General features: G+C 58.8%; 9 protein-coding genes across 9 annotated transcripts; 6 read left to right on the top strand and 3 right to left on the bottom strand.

Annotated features, from left to right (window-relative positions):
* Positions 1 to 546: 546 nt before the first annotated feature.
* Positions 547 to 773, bottom strand: CH63R_05635 (uncharacterized protein; the record flags this gene model as incomplete). The annotated part of the gene is made up of 2 exons (XM_018300610.1): positions 547 to 560; positions 599 to 773. The coding sequence occupies 2 exons, from the start codon at positions 771 to 773 to the stop codon at positions 547 to 549; spliced, it is 189 nt and encodes a 62-aa protein (XP_018158460.1).
* Positions 774 to 978: 205 nt separating this feature from the next.
* CH63R_05634 (Ras family protein) lies at positions 979 to 1,910 on the top strand (the record flags this gene model as incomplete). Its single annotated transcript, XM_018300609.1, has 5 exons — positions 979 to 1,057; positions 1,133 to 1,152; positions 1,211 to 1,237; positions 1,315 to 1,506; positions 1,563 to 1,910. 5 exons carry the CDS (start codon positions 979 to 981, stop codon positions 1,908 to 1,910), a joined length of 666 nt encoding a protein of 221 aa, XP_018158459.1.
* Positions 1,911 to 3,027: 1,117 nt separating this feature from the next.
* CH63R_05633 (Folylpolyglutamate synthase) lies at positions 3,028 to 7,574 on the top strand (the record flags this gene model as incomplete). Its single annotated transcript, XM_018300608.1, has 4 exons — positions 3,028 to 4,950; positions 5,885 to 6,016; positions 6,138 to 7,221; positions 7,321 to 7,574. The coding sequence occupies 4 exons, from the start codon at positions 3,028 to 3,030 to the stop codon at positions 7,572 to 7,574; spliced, it is 3,393 nt and encodes a 1,130-aa protein (XP_018158458.1).
* A 188-nt stretch (positions 7,575 to 7,762) lies between these two features.
* CH63R_05632 (Folylpolyglutamate synthase) lies at positions 7,763 to 9,538 on the bottom strand (the record flags this gene model as incomplete). Its single annotated transcript, XM_018300607.1, has 1 exon — positions 7,763 to 9,538. One exon carries the CDS (start codon positions 9,536 to 9,538, stop codon positions 7,763 to 7,765), a length of 1,776 nt encoding a protein of 591 aa, XP_018158457.1.
* A 1,495-nt stretch (positions 9,539 to 11,033) lies between these two features.
* CH63R_05631 (Multidrug resistance protein fnx1) lies at positions 11,034 to 13,003 on the top strand (the record flags this gene model as incomplete). Its single annotated transcript, XM_018300606.1, has 2 exons — positions 11,034 to 11,644; positions 11,731 to 13,003. 2 exons carry the CDS (start codon positions 11,034 to 11,036, stop codon positions 13,001 to 13,003), a joined length of 1,884 nt encoding a protein of 627 aa, XP_018158456.1.
* Positions 13,004 to 14,237: 1,234 nt separating this feature from the next.
* CH63R_05630 (PHB depolymerase family esterase) lies at positions 14,238 to 15,866 on the top strand (the record flags this gene model as incomplete). Its single annotated transcript, XM_018300605.1, has 3 exons — positions 14,238 to 14,669; positions 14,854 to 15,298; positions 15,376 to 15,866. The coding sequence occupies 3 exons, from the start codon at positions 14,238 to 14,240 to the stop codon at positions 15,864 to 15,866; spliced, it is 1,368 nt and encodes a 455-aa protein (XP_018158455.1).
* Positions 15,867 to 16,523: 657 nt separating this feature from the next.
* CH63R_05629 (Major facilitator superfamily transporter) lies at positions 16,524 to 18,320 on the top strand (the record flags this gene model as incomplete). Its single annotated transcript, XM_018300604.1, has 3 exons — positions 16,524 to 16,739; positions 16,841 to 16,943; positions 17,062 to 18,320. 3 exons carry the CDS (start codon positions 16,524 to 16,526, stop codon positions 18,318 to 18,320), a joined length of 1,578 nt encoding a protein of 525 aa, XP_018158454.1.
* Positions 18,321 to 19,768: 1,448 nt separating this feature from the next.
* On the bottom strand, positions 19,769 to 20,475 carry CH63R_05628 (Gpi anchored cell wall protein; the record flags this gene model as incomplete). Its single annotated transcript, XM_018300603.1, has 2 exons — positions 19,769 to 19,921; positions 19,996 to 20,475. The coding sequence occupies 2 exons, from the start codon at positions 20,473 to 20,475 to the stop codon at positions 19,769 to 19,771; spliced, it is 633 nt and encodes a 210-aa protein (XP_018158453.1).
* A 2,254-nt stretch (positions 20,476 to 22,729) lies between these two features.
* CH63R_05627 (HET domain-containing protein) lies at positions 22,730 to 24,693 on the top strand (the record flags this gene model as incomplete). The annotated part of the gene is made up of 2 exons (XM_018300602.1): positions 22,730 to 24,466; positions 24,637 to 24,693. 2 exons carry the CDS (start codon positions 22,730 to 22,732, stop codon positions 24,691 to 24,693), a joined length of 1,794 nt encoding a protein of 597 aa, XP_018158452.1.
* Positions 24,694 to 25,584: the final 891 nt, after the last annotated feature.

Here is a 25,584-nt window from a genome sequence, read left to right as displayed (position 1 = left end):
TGAAATCAAGTGCGGATGAAATCAGTCTTCACAGCGATCTAGTGTAAGTACCAGAAGGAAGGGATTCGGCCGATATGTCACTTACATACCTCCAGGGATTATCCTAGTTAAGTCGCGGGAGAAATGGAGCCCCTGCGGTGCTGAACGGATAAACCCTAGACCGCTCCGATTTCTTACCCGAGGGGTATGAAAAAGACAGGAAGGTGGGAAGGTACCTTTGCACGCTGGGAACCAAGTTGAAGGTACCTCGATGATAGGTGGCGCAGAAGACTCTTAGGTAATCTGCCATGCCCGCAGTGAGGTCAGAAGCCATCGGGGTCATAGGTGGCCCCGTCCCTTTCTGCACCTGACAGCCAAGACAGCGTAGCACGCAGCGCAGTGACCGAGTCCTCAGCAGCAAAACAGGACCCCCGTTTCTCCCCCCGACTGCCCAAAAGGCCTGACGTGAGCAGCTGCTTCGTCTCCCGCCCCCCCCAGCCATTCATCATCAAGCTTCAGGCAGTCACATTATTTCCAGGACCCGGTTTACCACTGTAATCTACCTACCTAGACACTTCGTACTACAGATACCTTACCTTACCTGTTACCTAGTACCTACCGCCCATCCACCACATTCCCTCCCACTGCTTCCCACCTTGCATTCCATCCATACCGACCGAACCGACCTTGGACTCGCCCCTCCTGCCGCGCAACCCACGATTAAGATCCTGATCTTGATTCTGATCCTGATCCACGACCACGCCGCCTCTGCTTTTCGAGAACTCGATTTGCATTTTCCTCGCCTGATTCTCCGCCAAACCTGACCCCCCAGTCTCGACAACCTTTTCCCGACGACCGACGATTTGGTTTCCATCGGGCGACGTTCGATACAGCCTCTCTCTCCTTGTCTTTAGTCCGCCCGCTTGCTAGGCTCGCCCAACGCCGGCCTTTCCCACAACCGCCTCATCTCTCCCAACCAGACCCTACACATCACGCAAAATGGCTGCTCGAGGCCCCGGTGCCCCCGGTGCCCGTGGAATGAACACGCGCTTCGCGCAGTTCAAGCTCGTTCTGCTAGGTAGGTGCTCTCCTGCCCGTCACTCTGACACAAAGAAACGCCTAGATAGCTGACTGCGATGGTGACGGTCCACAGGCGAGTCCGCCGTCGGCAAGGTATTTATTTGTCCGAGCCTCATTGAAACGCTGTACGCCGTACTAATCTGTCATCTAGAGTTCCATCGTGCTGCGATTCGTCAAGGTATGTCGTAGATGATGATGCACGCCGTCGTTCCAGTCTTCAAGAGACAATCTGCTAACGGCGCTCCATCATCACAGGACCAATTTGACTCGTACCGCGAATCGACCATCGGCGCTGCTTTCTTGACGCAGACCATCTCCCTCGACGAGAACACCACAGTCAAGTTCGAGATCTGGGATACCGCCGGACAGGAGCGATACAAGTCGCTCGCTCCCATGTACTATCGCAACGCCAACTGCGCCGTCGTCGTCTACGACATTACCCAATCTGTTCGTCACGTCACCCCCGAAAGAACGGTTTGCTCAGCATGCTAACAGCGCGCAAGGCATCTTTGGACAAGGCCAAGGCATGGGTAAAGGAGCTCCAGAGGCAAGCGAACGAGAACATCATCATTGCCCTGGCTGGCAATAAGTTGGACTTGGTCACCGAGCAGCCCGACAAGCGAGCCGTTTCCACAGCAGACGCCGAGGCCTATGCGCGCGAGGCCGGCCTCCTCTTCTTTGAGACATCGGCCAAGACGGCCGAGAACGTCAAGGAGCTCTTCACTGCTATTGCCAAGAAGCTGCCGCTTGACCAGGCCGGCCCTAGGCATGCCCGGCCCGGTCAGCGACAGGGCGTGAGCCTGCAGCCCGAGACTCCTGGCAGCAACGTCGGCGGACCTTGCAGCTGCTAGATGAGACGGACGCAAACCAAATACCGCATGGCCGATGGAATCCATGGAGGCCCAGCGGGGCGATGGGGTCAAGTTTCTCGTCCAGACGAGGCAGGCTCCCGTTGGCAGACTGCTCGAGGTGACCCTACAGCCAGGCACCGAACACACACGAGCATGTAACACGACGACGGCGTTTGGGCTGGACGGGGTCCGGCGGCGTTGTTGTCGCGCACCCTACACCGAAGAAAGGGTATGCCAGGCCCAGCTCCCCACCCCCCCCCCTTTTTTTAATATCAACAGTATGTTTTTTCGAGAGTGTGATTTTTACATTTCGTGCCTTCATTGCGCTGGTCCTTCGGTTGCGGCAACTCGGGTGTAGGGACAGTGCTGGAACAAGACGGTGTACGGGAAACGGATTCACTTTACTGGGAGAAGCATCCTGCAGCATTTTTCTGATGTACAGTATGCGATAGAGGCAACTGTTTCTCAAGGATGGGTCGTATACAAATTTTCTCTCTTCTTTTTCTGTTCAGAAGGCAGTCAATTTGGATGTGAGTTTGAGGACGGGTAGGTCGTGCCGTATGACGAGGTACTCGTTGTGTTTAATTCTGGGCCAGTGATGAGAGAGAGAGGGGGGAGAGCTGTGATGGATGACGACCAGGGTGACATAGCATGTCATGTGTTTGTTCATCCATGAGATGCGTAGCTGCGCGAGAAGGGAGTAGTAGTATGTAGAGTTGTTATAATTTGATTACATGGTACCCGGACGAACCCGATCATCACGATACTCGATGACTTGGCCATGAGCCTGTACCAAGTGATGGAAATGACAGCTATTGGTAAGTGAGTGAGTGGTTCAAGTGAGGAGGTGACTGGAGTGACTAAAGCGAGTGAGTGAGCGAGTGGGTGACTAGAGACTGATCGAGTGACGTGAGAGGCCTGGCCCATCCCGGTTCCTGCCGCTCGGCGCTCGCAGCGGACCATGGCAGGAAGCTCCCAGTTTTAGCCGAACTTTTCCCTTGGCTTTTTTGTGTCCGGGCTCCATCACCTACCAAAGCCAAAGGACCTGCCTCGACCAAAAACACCTCTCGAATTTCCATTCCCTCAATTACGCCTTGTCGGCCCATCGCATCCCCTCATGTTGCGAACATCGATTCGATCCGTGAGGGTGCTCGGCCACAGGCCTGCGGCGGCCGTCGTTGGCCGCCAATGGCAGGTCGCTGCCGCCCGCCGGAGACACTTTGCCGACGACAAGAAACCTGACCCGTCCCGACCAGCCGCCCTGCCGACCACAGAGACCATCACGTCCGAGAAGAGCGAAGTCCCCGAGGTCCGGTTCGTCGAGCCGTCGATCCCGAAGGAAGACGTCCCCCTCACGCCCCCGACCCCGAACACCGTTGTCCCCGAGACAGAGGCTGCCGCGCCTCCGCCGCTGTCGCCCGCAGACGCTGCCCCGAAGAAGAAGGGCTTCTTCCGCCGACTGAGGAACCTCGTCTTGACCCTTGCCATCCTCGGGGCCGTCGGCTTCGGCGGCGGCGTGTGGTACTCGCGCATCAATGACAACTTCCACGACTTCTTCACCGAGTTTGTTCCCTTTGGCGAGCAGGCCGTCCTCTACTTCGAGGAGGCAGACTTCCGCAAGCGGTTCCCCAACATTTCGAACAAGCTCAAGGGAAGAGACACGGGCAGCCAGGTCAACATCCCCGCCCAGAGCGGCGCGTCCTGGCGGGTGGCCGACAACGGCGAGCCCGCCAGCCGCCAGTCGAGCGCCGTTGACAAAAAGGCCTCTGCCAAGGTCATCGCTGTCAAGGAGGAGCAGAACAACCCGGTCGAGAAGCCCAAGGCGGCGACGGAGGCTCCCAAGCCCACACCCGTAGCCGCGCCCGAGCCCGTCAAGGAGGCTAAGCCTGCCGCCGCGGTCAAGAAGGAGGACGCGGCCGGATTCAAGGCGCCCGAGGTCAATGAGCCCTCGCGATTCCCCCCCATCGCGCCGATCGACCCTCTGAAGATCGAAGACGCGACCGAGCCGGTGGTTCAAGACCTTGTCCGCATGCTCAACGACATTATCACCGTCATCAACGCCGACAAGGCCCACGGCCGCTATTCCCCTACCATCTCCAAGGCCAAGGGCGAGCTGAGCAAGGTGGGCAGCAAGATTAAGGCCATCAAGTCATCGGTCGAGGAGAAGGCGGCTTCCGAGGTGCAAGCCAAGGTTGCCGACTTTGACAAGGCCGCCAACGACCTCATCGCGCGTGTCGAGTCAGCCATGGTCGTGCAGGAGACGCAGTGGAGGAAGGAGTTTGAGGAGGAGATGCAAAAGGTCAAGGCGAGCTACGACGAGCGCGTCAAGCTCGTGCTGGAGCGCGAGAAGCAGCTTAACGAGGAGCGTCTTAACAACCAGCTGCTGGAGCAGGCGCTCGCCCTGAAGAAGGAGTTCGTCTCGGAGGTGCAGAACCACGTGGAGGCGGAGCGCGAGGGCCGGCTCGGCAAGCTGGACAAGCTGTCGACGGCCGTGGCGGAGCTCGAGAAGCTCACCACGGGCTGGAACGAGGTGGTGGACACCAACCTCCGCACGCAGCAGCTCCATGTGGCCGTCGATGCCGTCCGCGCCAGCCTCGAGAACGCCACGCACCCCAGGCCCTTTACGCGCGAGCTCGTGGCCCTCAAGGAGATTGCGGCCGAGGACCCCGTCGTCAACGCAGCGATCGCGTCCATCAACCCGTCCGCCTACCAGCGCGGCCTCTCCAACGCGGCGCAGCTCATTGACCGGTTCCGGATAGTGGCCAACGAGGTGCGCAAGGCGTCCCTCCTCCCCGAGGAGGCGGGCGTCGCCAGCCACGCGTCGAGCTACCTCCTCAGCAAGGTCATGTTCAAGAAGCAGGGTCTGGCCGACGGCGACGACGTTGAGAGCATCCTGACGCGCACGCAGACGCTCCTGGAGGAGGGCAACCTGGACGCTGCCGCCCGTGAGATGAATGGTCTTCAGGGCTGGGCGAAGACGCTGAGCAGAGACTGGCTCGGCGAGGTGAGGAAGGTCCTCGAGGTTCAGCAAGCGCTTGATGTAAGTTGTGTCCCTTGGTTGATGATGCATCTATGATATTGGTGGTTGGGTGACTAACAGCCGTTTTAGGTCATTGCGACAGAAGCCCGTCTGCAGAGTCTCAAGGTAGAATAATGGACGGAAATGGTTTCTTTTGTCTAGTTGGAGAGGTTGGAAGGAGACGTTTAGAGACAGTAAGAGAAAGAGAGAGAGAGAGGGAGAGAGAGAGAGCCTAGACCTCTGGTCTGTGTAAGACATAGCCATAGACTTGAATGAAGGCAGTGTATTTTATTAGGTATTGGGGACTTGGTGATGTGATGCTATGAAACCGTTGATGAGGTCTTGCTTGACTACTACTGTGCTGCTTTCCAATGCTGCCACTGAAGAAGTGGACTCGGCATGTCCATATTTTCCCATAGTCCGCCTTCAAATTGCGTGTAGATCTCAGCCGGGGAGGGAATCACAGTGGTGGTGGTGGATAAGGGGAAGGGAACCCGGCCGGGACCAACGCCGAGCATCAGGGCCGTCGGCCGGCTCAAGATCCGAAGCCAGCCGCATATAACCCCACCGACCCGGCGCACTGCCTTACCTAGCTGCCTGCGGTAGGTAGCAGCAGCAGCACTGTGACCCCCCCCCTGGACATTTCGCCAAACCCCTCCCCAGGGAGAGAGAGAGCGCAGAGCTCTGAACAAACACCCTTGATGCATCATGCGTCTCGCCGCGTACTGCGCCTTACCAGCACACTCTTCTTCGGTCCGCGATTCCTGATCTGCCGCACGATGGCCACCGCCGGTCGGACATATAACGTCAGTCGCCTTTTCCCGCTGTCTTGGGGAAACAATGCTGCTCCGACGTCGGAGGAGGGGCATATTTCGCTGTGTGCCGTGCTACAGTAGAGGGGAACGAACAAGAGCGACGAAAGAAGCACCGGGCTGACGATTGATGATTCGGACAGGATGCCGTCGACGCATTGAACACACTGCAGACGCCCTTCGCCGTCATCGAGGCGAGGCGTAAGGCCGGCATCCGACCCGACGAGGCTTCGGTCAAGGAGATGCGCGCATACCTCGCGCGCGTTGGGTACTCGGTACGGACAATCCTCCCCCGCGATGGTGATGACAGTACTACTAGAAGCAGTGGTATTGGTGGCGGATGTTCCTTGGACGAGCTCAACCTAGCTAACTCTTATCTCTTCGTCCTCCTCCTAGATTCCCGACCTCGACCGCCTCAACGTCATCCACGTCGCCGGCACCAAGGGCAAGGGCAGCACGTGTGCCTTCACCGACTCGATCCTCGCGCGCCATCGCGCCGCGTCCCCGTCGTCCGTCCCGCGCAAGGTCGGCTTGCTCATCTCGCCGCACCTGATCGCCGTGCGCGAGCGCATCCGCATCAACGGCGCGCCACTCTCCGAGGCGCTCTTCGCGCGCTACTTCTTCGAGGTCTGGGACCGCCTGGGCGAGAGCCGGGCAGAGGAGGACGCCGTGGCGCTGGGCACGCGGCCCATCTACTCGCGATACCTGACCCTCGTGGCCTTGCACGCCTTCGTGCGGGAGGGGTGCGACGTGGCGATCCTCGAGACGGGCATTGGCGGCGAGTATGACGCGACTAACGTCGTGGCGCGGCCGGTGGCGACGGGCATCACGACGCTGGGCATCGACCACGTCTTTGCGCTCGGCGACACGGTCGGCAAGATCGCGTGGCACAAGGCGGGCATCATGAAGCGTGGTAGCAAGGCCTTTTCTGTCGAGCAGGTGCCGGAGGCGCAGGACGTGCTGGAAGCCAGGGCGTGGGAGAAGGGCGTCGAGATGGAGACTGTGGTCGTCGACCCGAGGCTCGAGGGCGTCAAGATCCGGCCGGACGCAACGTTCCAGAAGAGAAACGCGAGCCTAGCCATCCGGCTCGCCGAGGCGGCGCTCGAGAGGGTCGACCCGGACGGGTTCCGGCGTGGCGACGCTGCCGAGAAACTACCAAAGGCCTTTGTCGAAGGGTTGGAGCAGGTCGTCTGGCGTGGGCGGTGCGAGGTCAAGGACGAGGGCCGGGTCGTGTGGCACGTCGACGGCGCGCACACTACGGACAGCCTGCGAGTGGCGGCGCGGTGGTTCGCCGACGAGACGGCGGCAAAGGGGAGAAGGGGGCCGAGGGCGCTGGTGTTCAACCAGCAAGGTCGGACCGAGGCCATCGATTTCCTAGACGGTGTGTACGAGGGGGTCAAGAGAGGGGATGGGAGCGGCGCGTTCGACACGGTCGTGTTCTGCACGAATGTCACGTATGCCCAGACGGGGTACAAGCGGGGTGAGTCTCGATCGTCGCCTTTTCTTCTGTCTTCATCCGACTAGGACGGTTTGGGGAAGAGACCTGTTAACTGAGTGATTGACTGACCGACAATTGCAGACTTTGTCAATCACCAGTACGACGCCAAGGCCATCGAGGCGATGACGGTGCAGCGGCAGTTCGCGGAGCGGTGGGCGAAGCTGGACCCGGCGGCCGACGTGCGCGTCGTGCCGACTATCGAGGAGGCGCTGGACCTCGTCCGCGGCGTGGGCGAGGGCGTCGCCGAGGGCGAGAGCGTGCAGGCCCTCGTGACGGGGAGCCTGCACCTCGTGGGCGGCGCGCTGGGGATTCTCGAGGGGGCGGACGCCCTGTAAAGGTGAATCGTCTCGCACACTCGGACGACAGACAAATGAGGATGGGATAGACGGGCACGCAAGCATAGATGGACGGACGGTGGGTGGGACACATCAAATCGGCATACAGGGGGGCGCACGCCCTCGCGGGTTCGACTCTCATAGACTTTTTATTTTATTCTTATGCCAGCCATTACACGATTCAATGGTCACAGTAGCCCTTCCGGCTCCAGCAGGCCGATGACGTTGCCGACGAGATACATGCTGCCCGTGACGAGGACTCTGATGTTCTGCGCCTCCGTCGTGGTGGTGGCGGCTACGGCGTCGATGGCGTTCTTCATCTCGATCAGGTCCCGGCAGACGAGGGCGTCGACGGTAGGATACGCCTCCCGGAATGCCGCGGCACACTTCTCCTGGACGGCGACGTCGGCGTTCTCGGCGTCGCCGGCCCTGTCGTTCCTCGTGAAGACGGCGCTGCGCAGCCTCGACCGGACGTCGACGCCGGCGGCTTCCATCTCCCTCAAGAGGCCCAGGAGGAGCGCCGAGGCGTCGCGCTCTTGCTGGTTGAAGACGAGCACGAAGTCGGCGTCCGGGCGGCGTTCGGCCACGACGGGCGCCATCCAGCGCGCCACCTCGGCAAGGCTGTCGGCGTTGTGGGCGCCGTCGAGGTGCCACGACACGCCGGCCCGCTCGATGACCTCGTGCCGACCGCGCAACGTCGCCTCCCGCAGCCCGTCGACGATGGTCTCGGACATGTCACGGAGCCGAGGCGGCGGCGGCACCGTTGCCGTCTTCGCTCCCGGTCCTGCTCCTGCGTCTACGCCTCGCGCCTCGAGGACCTGCAGGTGGCGGGTCGCGGCGAGGGCGGCGAGGGCCTGGTTCCTCTTCTGGAAGTCGCCGCCCGGCAGCTTGGCGCCCGGCACGCCGGACCAGGCGCGGACGTCGTCGTCGGGCACCTCGACCAGCTCGGCGCCGATCTCGCGGGCGCGGGCGCGGAGGACGGCCATGACGGCGGGCTGGGCGTCGAGGCACCTCGTGAAGGTGGCGACGCCGGGTTTCATGACGCCGGCCTTGTGCCAGGCGATGGCCTCGGGGGTGTCGCCGAGCATGGCGACGTGGTCGACGCCGAGCTGGGTGACGACGGCGGCGGTGACGGGACTGAAGCCGGAGGAGGAGGAGGAGGAGGAGGAGGAGGAGGCGGGCGGGAGGACGACGGCGTTGGTGGCGTCGTACTCGCCGCCGATGCCGCACTCGAGCACGACGGAGCGGACGCCCTCGCGGAGGAAGAGGTGCAGGGCGAGGAGGGTGAGGAAGCGGAAGTAGAAGGGCTTGGAGCCGGCGGGGATGGCGAGGGCGTCGTCGGCGGGCGCGGCGGAGAGGGCGTCCCAGAGCTCGAAGAAGGCGGCGGCGAAGAGGGCCTGGTCGACGGGGCGGCCGTCGATGGCGATGCGCTCGCGCGGGGTGACGAGGTGCGGGGAGGTGTAGGTACCGACGCGGCCGGCGACGGAGCGGGAGGGGGAGGAGAGGAGGGCGGAGGTGGTGAGGGCCGCGACGGAGCCTTTCCCTTTTGTGCCGGCGACGTGGATGTAGGAGAGGGTCGAGAGGCGGTCCGGGGTCAGGCCGGCGCGGAGGAGCCAGGCGCGCATCTCGGGGATGGCGAGGAGGTTCGGGTCGGCGGGAGGGGGTTTTGGGTTGGTGGAGGTGGTGGAGGTGGTGGTGGTAGTAGTAGTAGTGGTAGCATCTTGAGGTTCCGGGTCTTTGGGTTTGGAGCCGAAGAGGGCGTGGATCTTGAGGTTGGGGATGAGGGTGTTGAGGAGAGCGAGGGCGTCGGCGTAGGTTCGTGATGATGATGGTGACGATGATGAGTTGGAGGAGGACATGGTGGCGATGAGACGGCTGGGCGACAAGGCTGGGCGGAAGAAGAGGAGGGCGTGCTTGATGGAAAGCGATGTGACCGAGGTGTGTCGGAGGAGGAGCGGCCTCATGGATGAGATGGCGGGCGTGGGGGTTGACTATGATGTCGAAAGGAGCATCATAGGAGATACGGTCGACGGCTTGGAGGTGTGGATGACTGAGTGGGCGGGTGAGTGAGTGAGTGAGCGAGCCAGGACGTGAGTGAGTGCGTTTATGTGTGATGGGTGGTGACGAGGTTTGATGAGATGAGGCTGAGATTAGGTTGTGAGTGAAGCTTTTAGGTGAGTGAGTGAGTTCCACATGGGTTGAGGTTATTTGAGGGAGCGTTTGACTCCACTCTGCAGCCTCCCTGGAACTATAATATTGACTATGAACACACGGGCTGATCAACACGTCTCTCCTGTTTATAAGATTGGAAACATCGGATGTACAAACTCGGTCCGTCTTGTTCACTTGGGTTTCCGCCAAAGACCGAGACGCAAGAGAATCCAGACAAGCATATCCGGCCCGGCATTCCGGGGGGGCCGGGTTCGGGTTTAGGTCTCCGGCCGGGTGCTTTCTACGCATCACCTGCGGCCTTGTCTAACTTACTTTGTCAGATATTCTGCCCACCAGTGAGCTGCCACTTGGAATCGATTGGCTGGCAAGTAGGTCATCCGATGGCCCGCACGACGACAGGCACGACAATGACAAGCGTTTCCTGACAAGCCGGGGAAGAATGGTAGGCCCTCGGATGGCAAGCATGGGATTCGGCTCGGTGAGCGGAGCGGGGGCTTTCCTTGCAGTGCTGCTTTGTCAGCAGCAGCCGATGCGGGGCCGAGACAAGGTACCTGAAGCAGGTGCCTAGGTACTTACACAACTCACATGTACCTTTTAGTGTCGTACAAGTCGCATTTGCCCCAGTCTCCCTCCTCGCCGGGGTGGTCTCCCGGGGGTCTCAAACCACCAACAAACACAGCAGCACCATTTTTTTAGCCGATTCGGCAACGCGGCTACCAGTTCACGAGGTGCACTGCACTGCACTCCTGGACACCACACCACACCACCATTTCCCCTGCTACCTAAGGCGGTACGGAGTACAAGTACAGCTAGACAGACGGTGGTAGACGGCAGACCTTAGCCGCTTTCGAGGACCCGGCAGACGCGCCATGGACCCAGTGGGCCATGTCGGAGCCCATGTGGAGGTGCTTGTCATCGACTTTGTCATGGGAATCGGATCCTCCTGCGTCTCTCTTTTTTTTTCTTCTTTTTTTTTTCTCTTTTTTCTGTCTTCTCTCTCTTTCCCTCTCTCCCCCTTCCCTTTGCGATCATGACGACGACGAGATTCCTTCTCCTCAGTGTTAGCATCGTACCTTAGCTCGGGCATCCTCGTTGCTCACGCGGCACAACACTAGTCTTCGCATGTCGGATTGTAGCTTGCTGAATCTCATCGTTCATTCTTAGAACCGAGTGTCGTCGGCTTGTCTGATCGATTCAAACGTGCTCATCTCACTAATAACTTCGTCTGACCGTCTCTCTTGAATTACCACCACAGAGCTTTCACCTACCTGCCTGTTATACTTATCAATGACACAACGTCAACTGCGCGAGGTCCACGACGACGAAAAACTCGACGATATCGAACGTGCGGCGGCCGCCTCCCAGACCGAACGTGGGTCGACGAAGACGACGACGACGACCAGCACCGACTCGCAGACCATTCGCAGCAACCATGACGGCGCCGACGACATGAATCTCGGGACCGCCAAGTCTGGTGCGCATCCCGGCGACGCCACCGCCGCGGCTGGTGGTGACACGACCGCCGAGACAAAAGAGGCGTCCGGGGACCATGCTCCCACCACCGTCACTGCCACTGCCGCCGCCGCCGCCGACGACGACCCGGAGGCCGGCCGCACGAAACTCGAGACCCTGCTCATCGTGCTCTCGCTCTGCGCCGCTCTATTCCTGGCCGCCCTTGATGTCACCATCATCACCACCGCCGTGCCCACCATCGCCGAGGAGTTCAACAGCAACATCGGCTACATCTGGATCGGCAGCGCCTACCTCCTCGCCAACGCCGCCTTCGTGCCGACCTGGGGCAAGATCTCGGATATCTGGGGCCGGAAGCCCGTGCTGCTGTCCGCCGTCGGCGTCTTTTGGATCGGCTCGTTGATCTGCGGCTTGGCCACGAGTATGGGGTAAGTTCACTCTCACCGGGTTCTTTTTCCACCCGATCCTCTTGCTGGGTTATTGTTGGTGTCGGCCACTCACACCCACTTCCTAGAATGTTGATCGGCGCCCGCGCAATCCAGGGTATCGGCGGCGGCGGCATCATCGTGCTCGTCAATATCTGCATCAGCGACCTCTTCTCCATGCGCCAGCGCGGCGTCTACTTCGGCGTCATGGGCATGGTCTGGGCCGTCGCCTCGGCCGTCGGCCCCGTTGTCGGCGGCGTCTTCACGAGCCAGGTGACGTGGCGCTGGTGCTTCTACATCAACCTGCCCATCTCGGGCGTCGGCATCGTCGTGCTCTTCTTCGTCCTCAAGCTGCACAACCCGCGCACACCGGCCCTCGAGGGCCTCCGCGCCATCGACTGGATCGGCACCCTCACCATCATCGGCGGCACCCTGATGTTCCTCTTCGGCCTCGAGTTCGGCGGCGTGAGCCACCCCTGGACCTCCCCCACCGTCGTCTGCCTCATCGTCTTCGGCATCGTCACAATCGCCCTCTTCGCCGTCAACGAGGCCAGGTACGCCCGCTACCCCGTCATCCCCATGCACCTGTTCCGCAGCTGGTCCAACGCCGCCGCCTTCGCCACCGCCTTTTGCCACGCCTTCGCCTTCATCTCCGGCAGCTACTGGCTGCCCCTCTACTTCCAGGGCGTCCAGGGCGTCTCGTCCCTTCTGTCGGGCGTCTACCTGCTGCCCTACGTGCTCTCCCTCTCCCTCATGTCCGCCGTCGCCGGCGTGCTGATCCGCAAGACGGGCAACTACCTCTACCTCATCATCGGCGGCATGTTCGTCGCCACCCTCGGCTTCGGCCTCTTCTACGACCTGCCGCCCGACCGCAACTTCGTCAAGATCGTCCTTTACCAGATGGTCGCCGGCCTCGGCATCGGCCCCAACTTCCAGTCCCCGCTCATCGCCCTGCAGACCTCGGTCGAGCCGCGCGACATCGCCGCCGCCACCTCGGCCTTTGGCTTCGTCCGCCAGATGGGCACCTCCATCTCCGTCGTCATCGGCGGCGTCGTCTTCAACAACGAGATGCAGAAGCAGAACCCGCGCCTGCGGGAGCGCCTGGGGCCGGACCTCGCCGACATGCTATCCGGCTCGAGCGCCGCGTCGAGCGTCGGCGTCGTGGCGAACCTGCGCGGCGAGGAGGGGCGCATCGCGCGCGGTGCCTACCTGACGAGCCTGCGGACCATGTACATCGTCTACGTCGCCTTCGCGGGGCTGGGGCTCGTCATGAGTTTGTTCATCAGGCAGAAGAAGCTGAGCAACAAGCACACGGAGCACAAGACGGGGCTCAAGACGCTGCGGAGCCGGACCGGTCGGTGAGCGGGATGCTGCTTGCCCGTCGGTTCTGGTTTTTTTGTTGAAAATTCATTGCATGGCGTTGGGCAAATAGGCATATGCATAGGCGTCGTTTTCTTCTTCTTTTTTTTCTTCCTTTCTTTCTTTTTTTTTTTTTTTATCTGCCGCAAAAATCTAGCGTATACCAAAAATGGATGCATTTTCTTTCTGGACCCGGGTCTTCGGCACCGCAATGTGCCGCCTTGTGCATCTCCGCCATCATGCGGCACCAGTAGTGATATTCGGCTATGAGCTGCAGAGAGGCTCAACGGCCCCTCCCCACCGCATTCAGGCTAAATGGGTGAAATGTGTTGGAGGGTACGGGACTATTCGTCTCTCAGGAACCCAGAATCTGGGTTATAAGAGACCTCTGAACAAGCTTCCGCTCACCCGGGATGATGGGGAACGTTGCAACGAGGACTCAACACGGCAACGGAGGCTAGCAGACAGGCGCCGGCCGTGGCGTCCTCGGAGGAGACGAGCTGTACTATTGCCATCCCCATCCATATTGCAGTCCATGTCGAGATGTCATGTCGGAGACTGTGATCGAGTTTGCTGAACCTGCTCTCGCTCAGCCCTGGCATCTTTGGACCACGGTTCACTTCGTACAGCGGCGGGCTTTCACTGTTCGACCGCAGGCGGCTTCGGCTGGGACTCCATTGGCGGAATCGAGGGAATGATGAATCCACTCGTGGGGAAATACTTCCGATTCGGGCCCGGAGGTCAGGGGCTTCGATCCGTGGTTCGACTGTGTTCCCAATCGATCAGGGGTAACTTAATACGGTCTCTCGCTCATGAGTTGAAATCTCCATTAATCAAAAAATTGGCAAAGGGGGGAGGACAATTCACAAATTATGATTGTGGTGGGAAGACACTTGACCTCCCTCTTAACCCTCGTATAGGCCGGGCACATGCAGACGGCTGTAAGATCAAATAGGCTGAGGTCCATCTTTGTTGGTCCTCACTTGAGTACAATCTTGTTACATCGTGGTCTGGAGGGGCCCGGAGAACTTCACATGCGCGGGGTTGCAGACACTAGCCTACTCTCTCCCGGAATCAACACGTCCGCTGCCTCCATCAATGGCTGCCGATATGGCGTGGACATGTATATAATACCCGCTTCGTCCCTGGAGCTACATGTTCCCACCCAGCTCTAACCCTCGAACTGCCTCATCCATCCATCCATCTCTACGACATCCCAGGGCCCCCGCCTCCCAAGATGCGTCCCTCCTCCCTCCTCGCCGCCGCCGCCGCCGGCCTCGGCTCCCTCGCGAGCGCCGCCTCCCTCCAGCAAGTCACCTCGTTCGGCGCCAACCCCTCGGGCGCCAAGATGTACATCTACGTCCCGGACCGCCTCGCCGCGAACCCGCCCGTCATCGTCGCGATCCACTACTGCTCGGGGACGGCGAGCGCGTACTTCTCCAACACGCCCTACAGGGGGTACGCCGACACGTACGGGCTGATCGTCGTGTACCCGGAGTCGCCCTACAGCGGCACGTGCTGGGACGTGAGCTCGCGGGCGTCGCTGACGCACGACGGCGGGGGCAACAGCAACGCCATTGCGAACATGGTGACGTACACGCTCGACAAGTACAACGGGGACCGCAGCAGGGTGTTCGTGACGGGGACGTCGTCGGGGGCCATGATGACGGTAAGTTGCTTTCGTCTCACTACCGGGACTGGTGAACCTAGGGAACGGGGGGGGGGGAGGCCAGGACAGGTCAAGAAGAAGAGCCAAAAGTGAAGGAAAATGCAAAAACAAATATTTAAAAAAAAGCAAAGAAAAGAAGATAAAAAGTGAAAGACGGGATGCATGCTGACCACCAAACACGCAGAACGTCATGGCGGCGACGTACCCCGAGCTCTTTGCCGCCGGGATCGCCTACTCGGGCGTGCCGGCGGGCTGTTTCTACACGGGCACCGTCAACGGCTGGAACTCGACGTGCAGCCAGGGCAACTCGGTCGCGACGCAGCAGGCGTGGGCGCAGACGGCGCTCGACATGTACCCGGGGTACTCGGGCCCGCGGCCGCGCATGCAGATCTACCACGGCAGCGCCGACACGACGCTGTACCCGCGCAACTGGAACGAGACCGTCAAGCAGTGGGCGGGGGTGTTCGGGTACGGCGCCGCGCCGCTGCAGACGCTGCCGGGGACGCCGGGCGCGCAGTACACCAAGTATGTGTACGGACCGAACCTGGAGGGGATCTACGGGACGGGGGTCGGGCACAGCGTGCCGGTGATGGGGGCGGAGGACCTAAAGTGGTTCGGGATCACGGTGGGTTCTTCTTCTTCTTCTTCTTCTTCGTCGTCCGTTTTGTGTTTTGCGGTTGCGATGTGCTCTGACTCTTAACGACAGGGCGGATCTACCCAGCCTGGGACCACTGCTACTACGGCTACAACCACGACGACGAGGACGACGCAGAGCTCGGCTCCGCCGCCGGCGACTTCGACGGCGAGCGCGGCTCCGACCGGGGGGGGATGCACGGTGGCCAGATGGGGCCAGTGCGGCGGCAGCGGATGGGGAGGGTGCAGCGTTTGCGCGAGCCCGTATACCTGCCAGGCCGCGAACCAGTGGTATTCTCAGTGTCTGTGAGCCGGCCGTGGCCGTGGCCGAGTGTGTTGTGTTTGTTCTGTTTGTTTGTCTGGTTCCGGCTGCCGAAGCCGGAGGACACGGGGTGCCGTGGTGGGGCCGTCCAAGAACTCGGGTCCGTGTTTCCGGTTGACCGAGCCGAGCGTTGCCGGAGGTGTTGGGAATTGGGGGAGGGGGAGCAATGGAGCATCGTTTGCGTCGTTTGTTCTTTGCCAACCCTACACTACTTAGCCAAAGTTTGTTACGAGGACATCTAGGCCCCGAATCGGCTGTTGCATGACTCTCATCCCTGGAAGAAAAAGGAAGAAAAAGAAAAGAAAAGAAAAAAGCCAATGAAATTATTGCCGTTACCACATTCGTTAGCAACGACGGAACCCCCCCCCCCTGTCTACCGTCGACTTTTCGGTCCTAAAGTCTGTGTTTCCCTCCCTTCCCCCCTCCAGGACCATTGTCGGGTCCAGCTCCGACCAAGAATCTGGTAGCCGAGCAGGCTCGTGTATGGCACCATCAGGAGAGCCCCGACGGTGGCCGATGGGAAGCAGGAACCCAAGCAAGATGCGGCAGGATTGTCGCCGCAGGGTATTGCGTGATAGCGGAGAGACATCGCGCGTTGGGTGCTTGGCGGATCCTGGCCGACCAACCGTCCCCGCGATGGGACGGCGGCGGCTTCAAAACCCCATTGCATCTTTTGATAACGACATCCGGGAGGCCCCACCGCGCCCTTGGGTTAGGTGCAATGCCCGTCTTATAAGTTGAAGGAGAGTCGCCGCGTTGGACTTGATTTCTGTAGACGCCTGGCAGGGTAGGGTGTCTCTGTGAAGCACACGTGCATGCATGCTGGCCATCGGTTTCCCAACGTGTTGCATAACGTGCCAGTTCCAACCTACGTCGACACGCCCATTAAACTTCCAGCCATGGCCGACGACGAGAAGAGGCCGGCCGGTCCCCAAGTGACGAGCCAGTCCAAGGGCAAGACCGTCACGGAGAAGAACGCCGACGTGACGCTGCGGCTGCTCGAGCAGCATGGCGACGACTTCGGGCCGCTGACTCCCGAGATGGAGAAGAAGATCCGCAGGAAGCTCTACCTCCGCGTCATGACTCTGCTGTCTGCCATCAACATCATGCTGTTTGTGAGTTAATTGACCCCAGGAAGGTGGAGGGGGGGGTTATCTCTACCCCGACTCCCCCATCCTCGGTGAAACTCGATTCACTAACACGAGTGTTCGTCAAGGTCGACAAGTCCACGCTAGGGTACGCCGCGATCCTGGGGCTGTTCGAAGAGACCGGCATCAGACAGACCGAGTACAACAACCTGAACACCATGTTCTACGTCGGTAAGATGAAAATGCCCTGCTCACTTACACACACACACTCTCTCTCTATCTCTCTCTCTCTCTCTCTCTCCCCTTGGTCGAATGCGCTAAACCACTGACGTCCCCCCGTTCTTCCTAGGATACCTCGCGTTCCAATGGCCCGGCCACTACCTGATGCAGAAGCTGCCGTTCGGCAAGTACGTCGCCGTCACCATCTTCGCGTGGTCCGTCATCATCTTCCTGCACTGCGTCGCGACGCGGTACGCCGGCCTCGTGGTGATGCGCCTCGCGCTCGGGGCCGCCGAGGCCGTCATCGTGCCGGCCATGGAGATCACCATCGGCATGTTCTTCAACCGACACGAGCAGTCCTTCCTGCAGCCCGTCCTCTGGATCACCTGCCAGGCGGCGCCCCTCGTCACGGGGTTCCTCTCGTACGGCCTGCTCTGGACGACGGGGCCCGTCCTGCCGTGGAAGCTGCTGCACGTCGTCACGGGCGGGCTGACGCTGCTGCTGGCCGTCTGGGTGTGGTTCGACTACCCGAGCAACCCGGCCGAGGCGCGCTTCCTGACGCTCGAGGAGAAGGTGCACGTCATCCGCCGCGTGCACCGGGCGCACCAGAGCTCCATCGAGCAGAAGCAGTTCAAGCGGGAGCAGTTCGTCGAGACCATGAGGGACCCCGTCTCGTGGCTGTTCGCGCTGCAGTCCTTCACCCTCATGTACTCCAACAACCTCAACTACGGGCAGAAGAACCTCATCACGACGTCCATCGGCATCAAGCCGCTCGGGTCGACGCTCGTCGCGGCGGCGGGCGGCGCCTTCGGCATGGCCTGCTGCGTCGTCGCCACGTTCGCGCTGCGCCGGTGGCCGCGGAACCTCGCGCTGCACGGGACGGTGTGGTGCCTCCCGGCCGTCGCGGGCGGCGTGGCCATGGTGACCATCGACTGGGGCTCCAAGATCGCGCTGCTGGGGTCGCTGATCCTGGCGGCGAGCACGTACGGCGTCACGTACATCATCGCGCTGGGCTGGACGACGTCGACGGCGGCCGGGTACACCAAGAAGCTGACGCGCAACGTCATGTTCATGCTGGGCTACAGCGTCGGCAACCTCGTGTCGCCGCAGATCTGGGTGGCGGGCAACGGGCCGCGCTTCTACGGCGCGTGGGCGTCCATGATCAGCGTCAGCTGGGTCGGCACGCCGCTGATCCTGTGGGTGATTCGCTTCATCCTCGCGCGGCGCAACGCCGAGCGGCGCGAGTACATTGCCGGCCTGAGCGACGACGAGCGCGAGGGCTGGGTCGAGCAGGTGGGCGAGGACGGCGAGGTCGTCAGGGTCAAGGTCGACATGGCCGTGCTGGACCTGACGGACCTGCAGAACAAGCAGTTCATATATCCTCTGTGAGAGGGTCTGTCAGCTTTGTTTTTTGGGGATGTATATAATGAGACACCTTGGAAAGCAAGTTGAAGTCGACTGGCAGATGGACGGCTTTGCGCACTTTTGCCTAGTGTCTTATACAGTAAAAAGACTATCTGAATATGGGTGGGTTTCTTGAATCTTTCTCTCTCTCTCTCTCTCTCTCTCTCTCCTCTGAACATGATGACCGATCCCATACGTAATGCTTTGTGTGATATGTAAACGATGTATTGGCAAACTCACAACGATGAGAGGGAAAGGAGCCGGGATGTCGCTGAACTGGAGGAGCTCAGTAACGCGCGAAAGGCATCTCGGGGCAACGCAAGTCAAGTCCGAGGCAGCGCCGGCTGCCGAACACTCGAATCGGACTTTTTGCCGCCGGAATCAAGGCGTACTGTATCCGGGCCGGTAATTCCGCAACGTTCTCCAACGCAGGCGGTAGCTTCCTAACTACCCGCGCGGCTCCGGCATGGGACGAATGTGATGGTTCGTAGTCTGCCGGGTCTTGTGGAAACTCGGAGGTAATCTAAGTCCCACAGGCAGCGGACTTGGAGGAATAACGGAAATACGGATATACGGGACCGCGTGTACGGACGGACACCAGGTCACCTGAATGACTCGTCCCATGGTTGGCACGCAACTGTGCATTTTGACACTTCCCGAAGACGAATCGGGTGTTTTTTTGCGACACCGACTGTTGAATTCAAAAGGCGTTCATCTGGTGTTTTGACGTTATCTGAGCTTCGAAGTTTGGACTGTTCATCCAGCTCAGCCCTACCAAGGCCGATCGGCATAGCTTCGACGTGGTGTCATTCGATGTCACGACAACGCCGGATTCAATGGGTTGTGTTCATTGTCCATCGTAGACTTGAGGCCAGTTTGGGGAATTTCCCTACGACTGAAATATAGTCGAGCTCGACGAATGTTAGACATGGCAGTCTATGGTACCAAGTATTAAGTTGTGGCCGGGACGGGCGTCCTGGCTTTGCTCACGTCCAGTTTGCGAACCTTACTGAGCCAATAAACAGCCCATGGGACTCGGGCTCTCAGAAATGGGCACTGATGTCTCCATCCGCGAGATCTGGATGCTGCCTAGGCTTGCCAAACTACGCGTGGAAGCTCTTAACTGTAGTACCTATGCAGGGGATAATAAAGAGAAACCGCCAGAAGGAAAAGTCTACAAACCCGAATGTCATCTTCTGGGAGCTTACAGGGGCATCTGGGATCAATTGTAGATAGAAATAGCAATATATACTTGAAAAAATCACACCTATGTTCATAGACGCCGTCCCGGTCCCCCATGTATAGATAATCGCACTCAGCCGAGTTCCAACTCCTTCCCAACAGACTCCATCATCTATCGAATTCGAGGTTCGAACAACCCACCCAACTCGTCATCACTCGCCAAGGGGGAATTCGCCGGTAGCCTAAATCGCTCAGGCATCAGTCAGGACGACGAAGAAGCCGAGCGGGCAGCCCTCGTTGCTCTGGTAGAAGGAAAAGGTGGTGTCCGGCGAGCAGAGGCTGCCGGAAACCGTCACGCTGCCGGGCACGTCGGCCGGGATGCCGCACGGGGCGCTGTTGATGATCTAGAAGACGGCCAACGTTAGCCATCTGGACGCCAAAAACAAAAGGCGAAACGCCGGGGAGGAAAAAAACTCACGTAGCTGTGGCCCGGGGTCATGGTCGGGGGCGGGTTCGGCGGGCTCGGGCCGGCGGCGGGCTGGCGGTTGTACGTCGTCTGGCCGGCGACGGCGCCGACGCCGATGGCGTAGCCGGTGAACTTGAAGGTGCCGGGCCCCTTGAAGTAGAACTCGCCGGGGGCCTGCTCCTTGGTCGGGAAGTCGAAGACGAGGTTGCAGATCTTGCCCTGGGTCTTGGCGACGGGCAGGTCGAGGTTGAAGACGGTGCAGACGTCCTTGGGGGTCACCTGCGCCCACTTGGTGGCCGGGAAGGCGTAGTTGGGCTTGCTCTTGGCGATGGGCACGAGCAGGCTGGTGCTCACGAAGGACTTGCCGAGGCTGCCGTCGGGCTGGACGGCGTTGGTCGGGCACGTCTTCTTGGGGGGGATCTTGTTGGGCTCGGGGGCGGCGGCTGCGGAGAGGGCGAAGGCCAGGGCGCAGGTGATGGTGGCGACCTTCATCTTGGTGATTGGAGAGGGCTGGTGGGAAAGCTGGAGCGAGTGACTGAAGAGTTGAAGAGAGGACAGAGGTGCTCGGAGTTGGGGTGGATAAGCGTTGATACTTGAGAGGCTGGAGATGCTGGAGATGCTGGAGATGCTGGATAAGGGTGAGCGGTTGGGAGTGAGTGATGGAGGGAGGGAATGGCTTCATATATAGCCGTCCATGTTGTGATTCTAATCGTGCTGTCCGCCCGGACTCACGTTATTGGGATTCGGCCTCAGGGAGGTCGAGGGCTAAGCTTTTGTCTAGTTGAAAGCATACACCATGTTGCCCGAGTCTGAACGGCTCCAAGCTCAGAACTTACGGCGTGGCTTCGAGATTCCAGCCTCGAAAAACGGTGGGTTCGGCAGCGACGGGCCACGCGCTTCGACTCGGAGACACGGCCGAAGAGGGAACATGGTTTGTGCCACTGGTGCTCCCCCAGACTCCAGCCCACGCGGTCTCTGGGCAAGATCGCCGTTGGGGCCTTCGATAGTTCGCACGTGTGGCGCTTCTGGGAGATTCAGCTCGACGTCTAAGCGCGGGAGACACGGCACAGATCGGTTCTATCCGGGGGGGCTTGGTCGGCTTTTTTGCCGCTGCTACGCTGGATTTAGAACACGGTTCGTTCCCTCGTGGCTTCAATGTTTGTTTACCTTTGTTTGGCTCTGGTTGCGCCGTGCGTGAAATGAACACACATCATCACGAGAAGGGGCCACAGCCATGGTTGCGGACCTTGAGTCCGATGTGCCGGACGCCGTCGTGGCAATAAATAATGCAACCGGACACTCCCAGAAGCCAGATGGTGTTTGGGGAAAACTCCCACGAAAACAGTTTGAAATGCTTATGGTTTTTGGGGTTGTACTGGGAAGCTAGCGTTCACTTACAAGCCCCCGTGTTGCCGGTGCCGGTATCACGTGGGACGAGGAGAAGAGGCGTCCGTTCACACGTCATTCAAGCCAGCCCATGACGATGACTTTTTCAACTAGAAATATAAGTTCGTAAGCTACTCGTTGTGAAAGACCGCGTTATGAGAGATCGATCAACTTTTGAAGGAAGGTGGTGATGAATGGTGCCAACGAGAAAAGAAGACAAGTAATTGCACTCCCCAAACCACCAACACCACCACCACCACCAGTAACACCAACAGATTCGCAACATACAATTGTAGTAAGAACCTGGCTGTATCGACCTTGTGCTTGCTAACGATGTTGAAGTTGTGGAGGAGTGCTGGTTGACTAGACGGTTCAAGTGCAATCACCCAGCTGCTCGCTCACCTTGCTGTGGCTACTATACCTAGGTACCTAGGTAGGTAAAAAATGGTCCAATCTATCCAATAATGGGGACGGATATTGGGAAACATCACCGTGAATCCCCTCCCCTGTGGCACCCTCTCGTTGCAGAGGCAGCCTGCAAAGCAGACCTACCTACCTGAATACGAGATCGAACCAATACTAACAGCCAATCACACAGGTGATGTTTATGCAGACATGGTCTGGAGCATTATCGCGCAGGACGCCCGCTGGAAAGCCTACCGTGTAACAGTACGTGGACCAGTAGAATTTCCGAGGCGTGAGAACTGCCTTGCCTTGCGATTGCATGCATGCATGGAACTGTAAGGACACTGCCACAACCACCCCAGGCAAAACACGCAATGATTCCAATTTAATAGTTAGCAGTGAGTGAGTGCCCCCCGCTGCCAGCCCTCTTCTATCAGCTTCATCGTCTTCCTCTTCCTCTCCCCTCTTTTTCAGATGTGTTACCAACTTGTCGAGCTTTATAGCGCTTGCCGCTGCTTGTACTATCAACACGCCATCGATCGCTGTAAAAGCCATGACAGGCCGGGACATTTACTACAAAGTCGTACCATCTTTGTCGGCTATTGTTGTCGCGATCACAACCAAGGCTCTGTTTTCCCCGTTCGCAATTTGAACGGAGCGCACGCCGAAAGCCCTCTTTTCCTCCTCCGCTACCTGAACAAAGCCTCTGAGCTGGGCTGAACCAACCAACATAAACATACTTTATACATCAATCTATGCAGCCAAGATTCAGCCATGGTTCCCGAGGTAGAGCAGGCTTCGAAGGAAGGGATTCCTAACACTTTGCCAAGTGGAAGCTTTCATCCCCGTAAACATTCCCGCTTGGCTTGGCTTGCATCGGCCGTACAATGAGCTAAGCATTCTATTCGATCAAGTTTACCGGTCACTACCCATTCGTTCGGACGAGTTTCGTCTCATGAGACTAAACCCAGCGGCCTCTGCATCATCATCCCCTATTATCATCGACATGTTCGTACACGGACTCAATGAGCCAACCGTTCGGTATGACGCGCTCTCTTACACTTGGGGCGACGGTACGAAGAACGATGCTATTATCGCCAACGGCCACCCTATGAACATAACAAAGAATTTGCAAGCGGCTTTACAGCATCTCAGACGACAAGATGAGGAGGTCTTGCTTTGGGTTGACGGTATCTGTATCAACCAAGACAACACAGACGAAAGGAACGCACAAGTTGCTCAAATGGGCAAGATTTTCAGGAAAGCCGATCAAGTGAGAGTCTGGCTGGGTGCCGAGTCTCAGACATCAGGAGCAGCAATGAGGGTGCTTGAAGGCCTTGATGGAGTCCGGTCATCCGAGCAGATTGTGCACAGGCTCGTCGCCGACGAGGACGCCACCCAGGCCCTCACGCTCCTTTTGCAAAGGCCCTATTGGACCCGGATGTGGGTTTTCCAAGAAACCGTCCTAGCTCGAGAAGCAACTATACATTGCGGCTCGCTTTCGGCGAAATGGTCAACGTTGCGTGCTCTGGACGATGTCACGGGCAATCCCGCGTGGTGGCAAGATCCAAAAACCCGCAAACCATGGATAACGGGACTCCGCAAGGCCGTCTTCCGCATCTCCCAGTTCTTCATTAGCCTGCAGGACGCCCGGAGTACGATCAATGTTTTGCATTCGACAAGGACCCTGCTATCAACGGACCCCCGAGACAAGCTGTTCGCACTGATAGGGGTCAGCGACATGAGCCATCTGTTGAAGGCCGATTACTCAAAGCCAACCCGCGACGTCTACATGGACTTCACAAGAAGACTCATACGCAAAGACAGAAACCTGGCAATCCTTCTCACAGCGGGGCCTTGGAACCCGCAAAACGGGGCGGACATTGGCCTGCCTTCCTGGACACCTGATTATCGCGGCATGAGCGGCGTTGATGTACGATATCTAGCCGCCAGTCACCTGGAGCATTTCAACGCGTCGAAAGGCAGCTATCACAACCATCCTCGCTCTGACTCGCTCTCGGGTCCGGACACGCTCATGGTCGAGGGAGTCATCTTGGACACGGTCGGTAAGACAGCCTTCTTGGGTACGGGGGAGTCAAGGCGCCGGTCGGTCATGGAAAAGTTCGACCCGGTCCGTCGCCACCCGCGCCCAAGAGCAAACCACTCCTTCAAGGACTTCTTCGAAACGATGATTCTTTACAGCGCCACCGTGTATGGCGACCGCTTTGCGGAAACAACAGGGTTCGAGAAGGGGAACAAATCCCGCTTGGCGCTTGGGTTCCTTCATGACTTCAACAAGTTCTATCGAACACAAAACCCGGCAGCAAGAACAGGCAAGCATATCGACATAACTTCTGTTTTACATGGTGTTCGCGGAGCAGAGACATTCGAACAAGCTGTCCGAGAGTATCATGATTTGCGGAAGACAGATCCTGCTGCTCTGTATTGGCGCCGGAAGGAATACGTAACCAGGGTCGAGGGGGCCACGGACGGGCATCTGACAAACATTTTCTCCACTGCAGACGGGTACCTGGGCAGAGGCCTCTCATTCATCAGGGAAGGGGACATTGTGGCGGTTCTGTCCGGGAGCCGGCTTCCTTTTGTTCTTCGCAAGGCGGAAGAAAGCTCAACGTACCAACTTATCAGCCCGTGCTACGTCCCCGGTGTCATGTCGGGAGAGCTCATGGAGAGGGTGAGTGAAAACAGTAGCGAAAACCATGACGGTTGTTTACCACTGGAAACGCTCATTTTGGTGTAGTTGACTTTTCCATGTCACACAAGGACTCGGCAGTTGTTTGTTGAACATGGAATCCTAATGAAATGTCTATGTTATATTTACATGAACTTCTCATTTTCAACAAGACCGACAGCGACTTTCAAGTTGTCAATCGTCACTCCAAGACACTTGCCATCGGCTGAATGACTTATGTAAGAGTTGCCGGCTTCAACATTAAAAAGCAACTCAAGAATAAACTAAGCACGTTCTTCAGGCCTTCCAGAAGACGGTCCGAAACATTTAGCTCGTCTCATGCTGTTGCGACACCCGTCATATAATTATTATTATCCATATCGGACGTCATGATGCCCCGTCGGCACACACCGAATCAGATCCGATCGAGACGAACATGATCCCTGCCCGTCGTAATCCCAAACGAGAAAAACTATCCTGACGAGATCCACAAAAGAGCAGTTTACGAAACGCACTGACCCGGCTTGATGCCCACGCAGTGGATGAACTGCCGACTCGCGTGCCGCGCCATGAGGTGAGCAAAGACTCGAGAAGGGGGCACTCAATGAGGTGTACCAGAGAGCGGAGGGCAACTGTTCATCAACCCCCTTTCAAGAGCCCAGGGGAGATGTCACAGAAAGACTTGTTGGAATAACAACGCGTGCGTGGCCATCCTTGTTTGTTTGGTTTGCGAAACAAACTCGACCTTTACAAATCGCTATCAAATCGGCTCCCCCCCCTCCCCTGCTTCGGGGATCGTTCCGAGTCACCCTTCCCATCCCGCCGGAATAAAACGTGTAATTCCGAGACCTGTCGGTAGTCTCTGCCTCTCTGGGCCCATTACTGTGTCGCCGGTTCGGGGATCTTCTCTCTCATCTACTGGTCCCGTTTCCACTTGTCTCCGTTGCCGCCCGGTTCCAGCAATGGCGAACTTTGGCATCTGCATATTACAAATGGGTCCCCCCCTACTTACTCACCCATGTCTGCTTGTTTTTTTGCCAGGGGAGGGGCGTTCCCGCTTTGCTCTGCCGTTGGAGCGTCACTGATGGAAGGGTAGATCGTTCGCTATTCAGGCTACTTTA

Source organism: Colletotrichum higginsianum, chromosome 4, assembly GCF_001672515.1.
Source record: "Colletotrichum higginsianum IMI 349063 chromosome 4, whole genome shotgun sequence".
Taxonomy (NCBI): Eukaryota; Fungi; Ascomycota; class Sordariomycetes; order Glomerellales; family Glomerellaceae; genus Colletotrichum; species Colletotrichum higginsianum.
The sequence above is the reverse complement of the archived record's forward strand: the minus strand, read 5'-3'. Positions and strand labels throughout refer to the sequence as shown.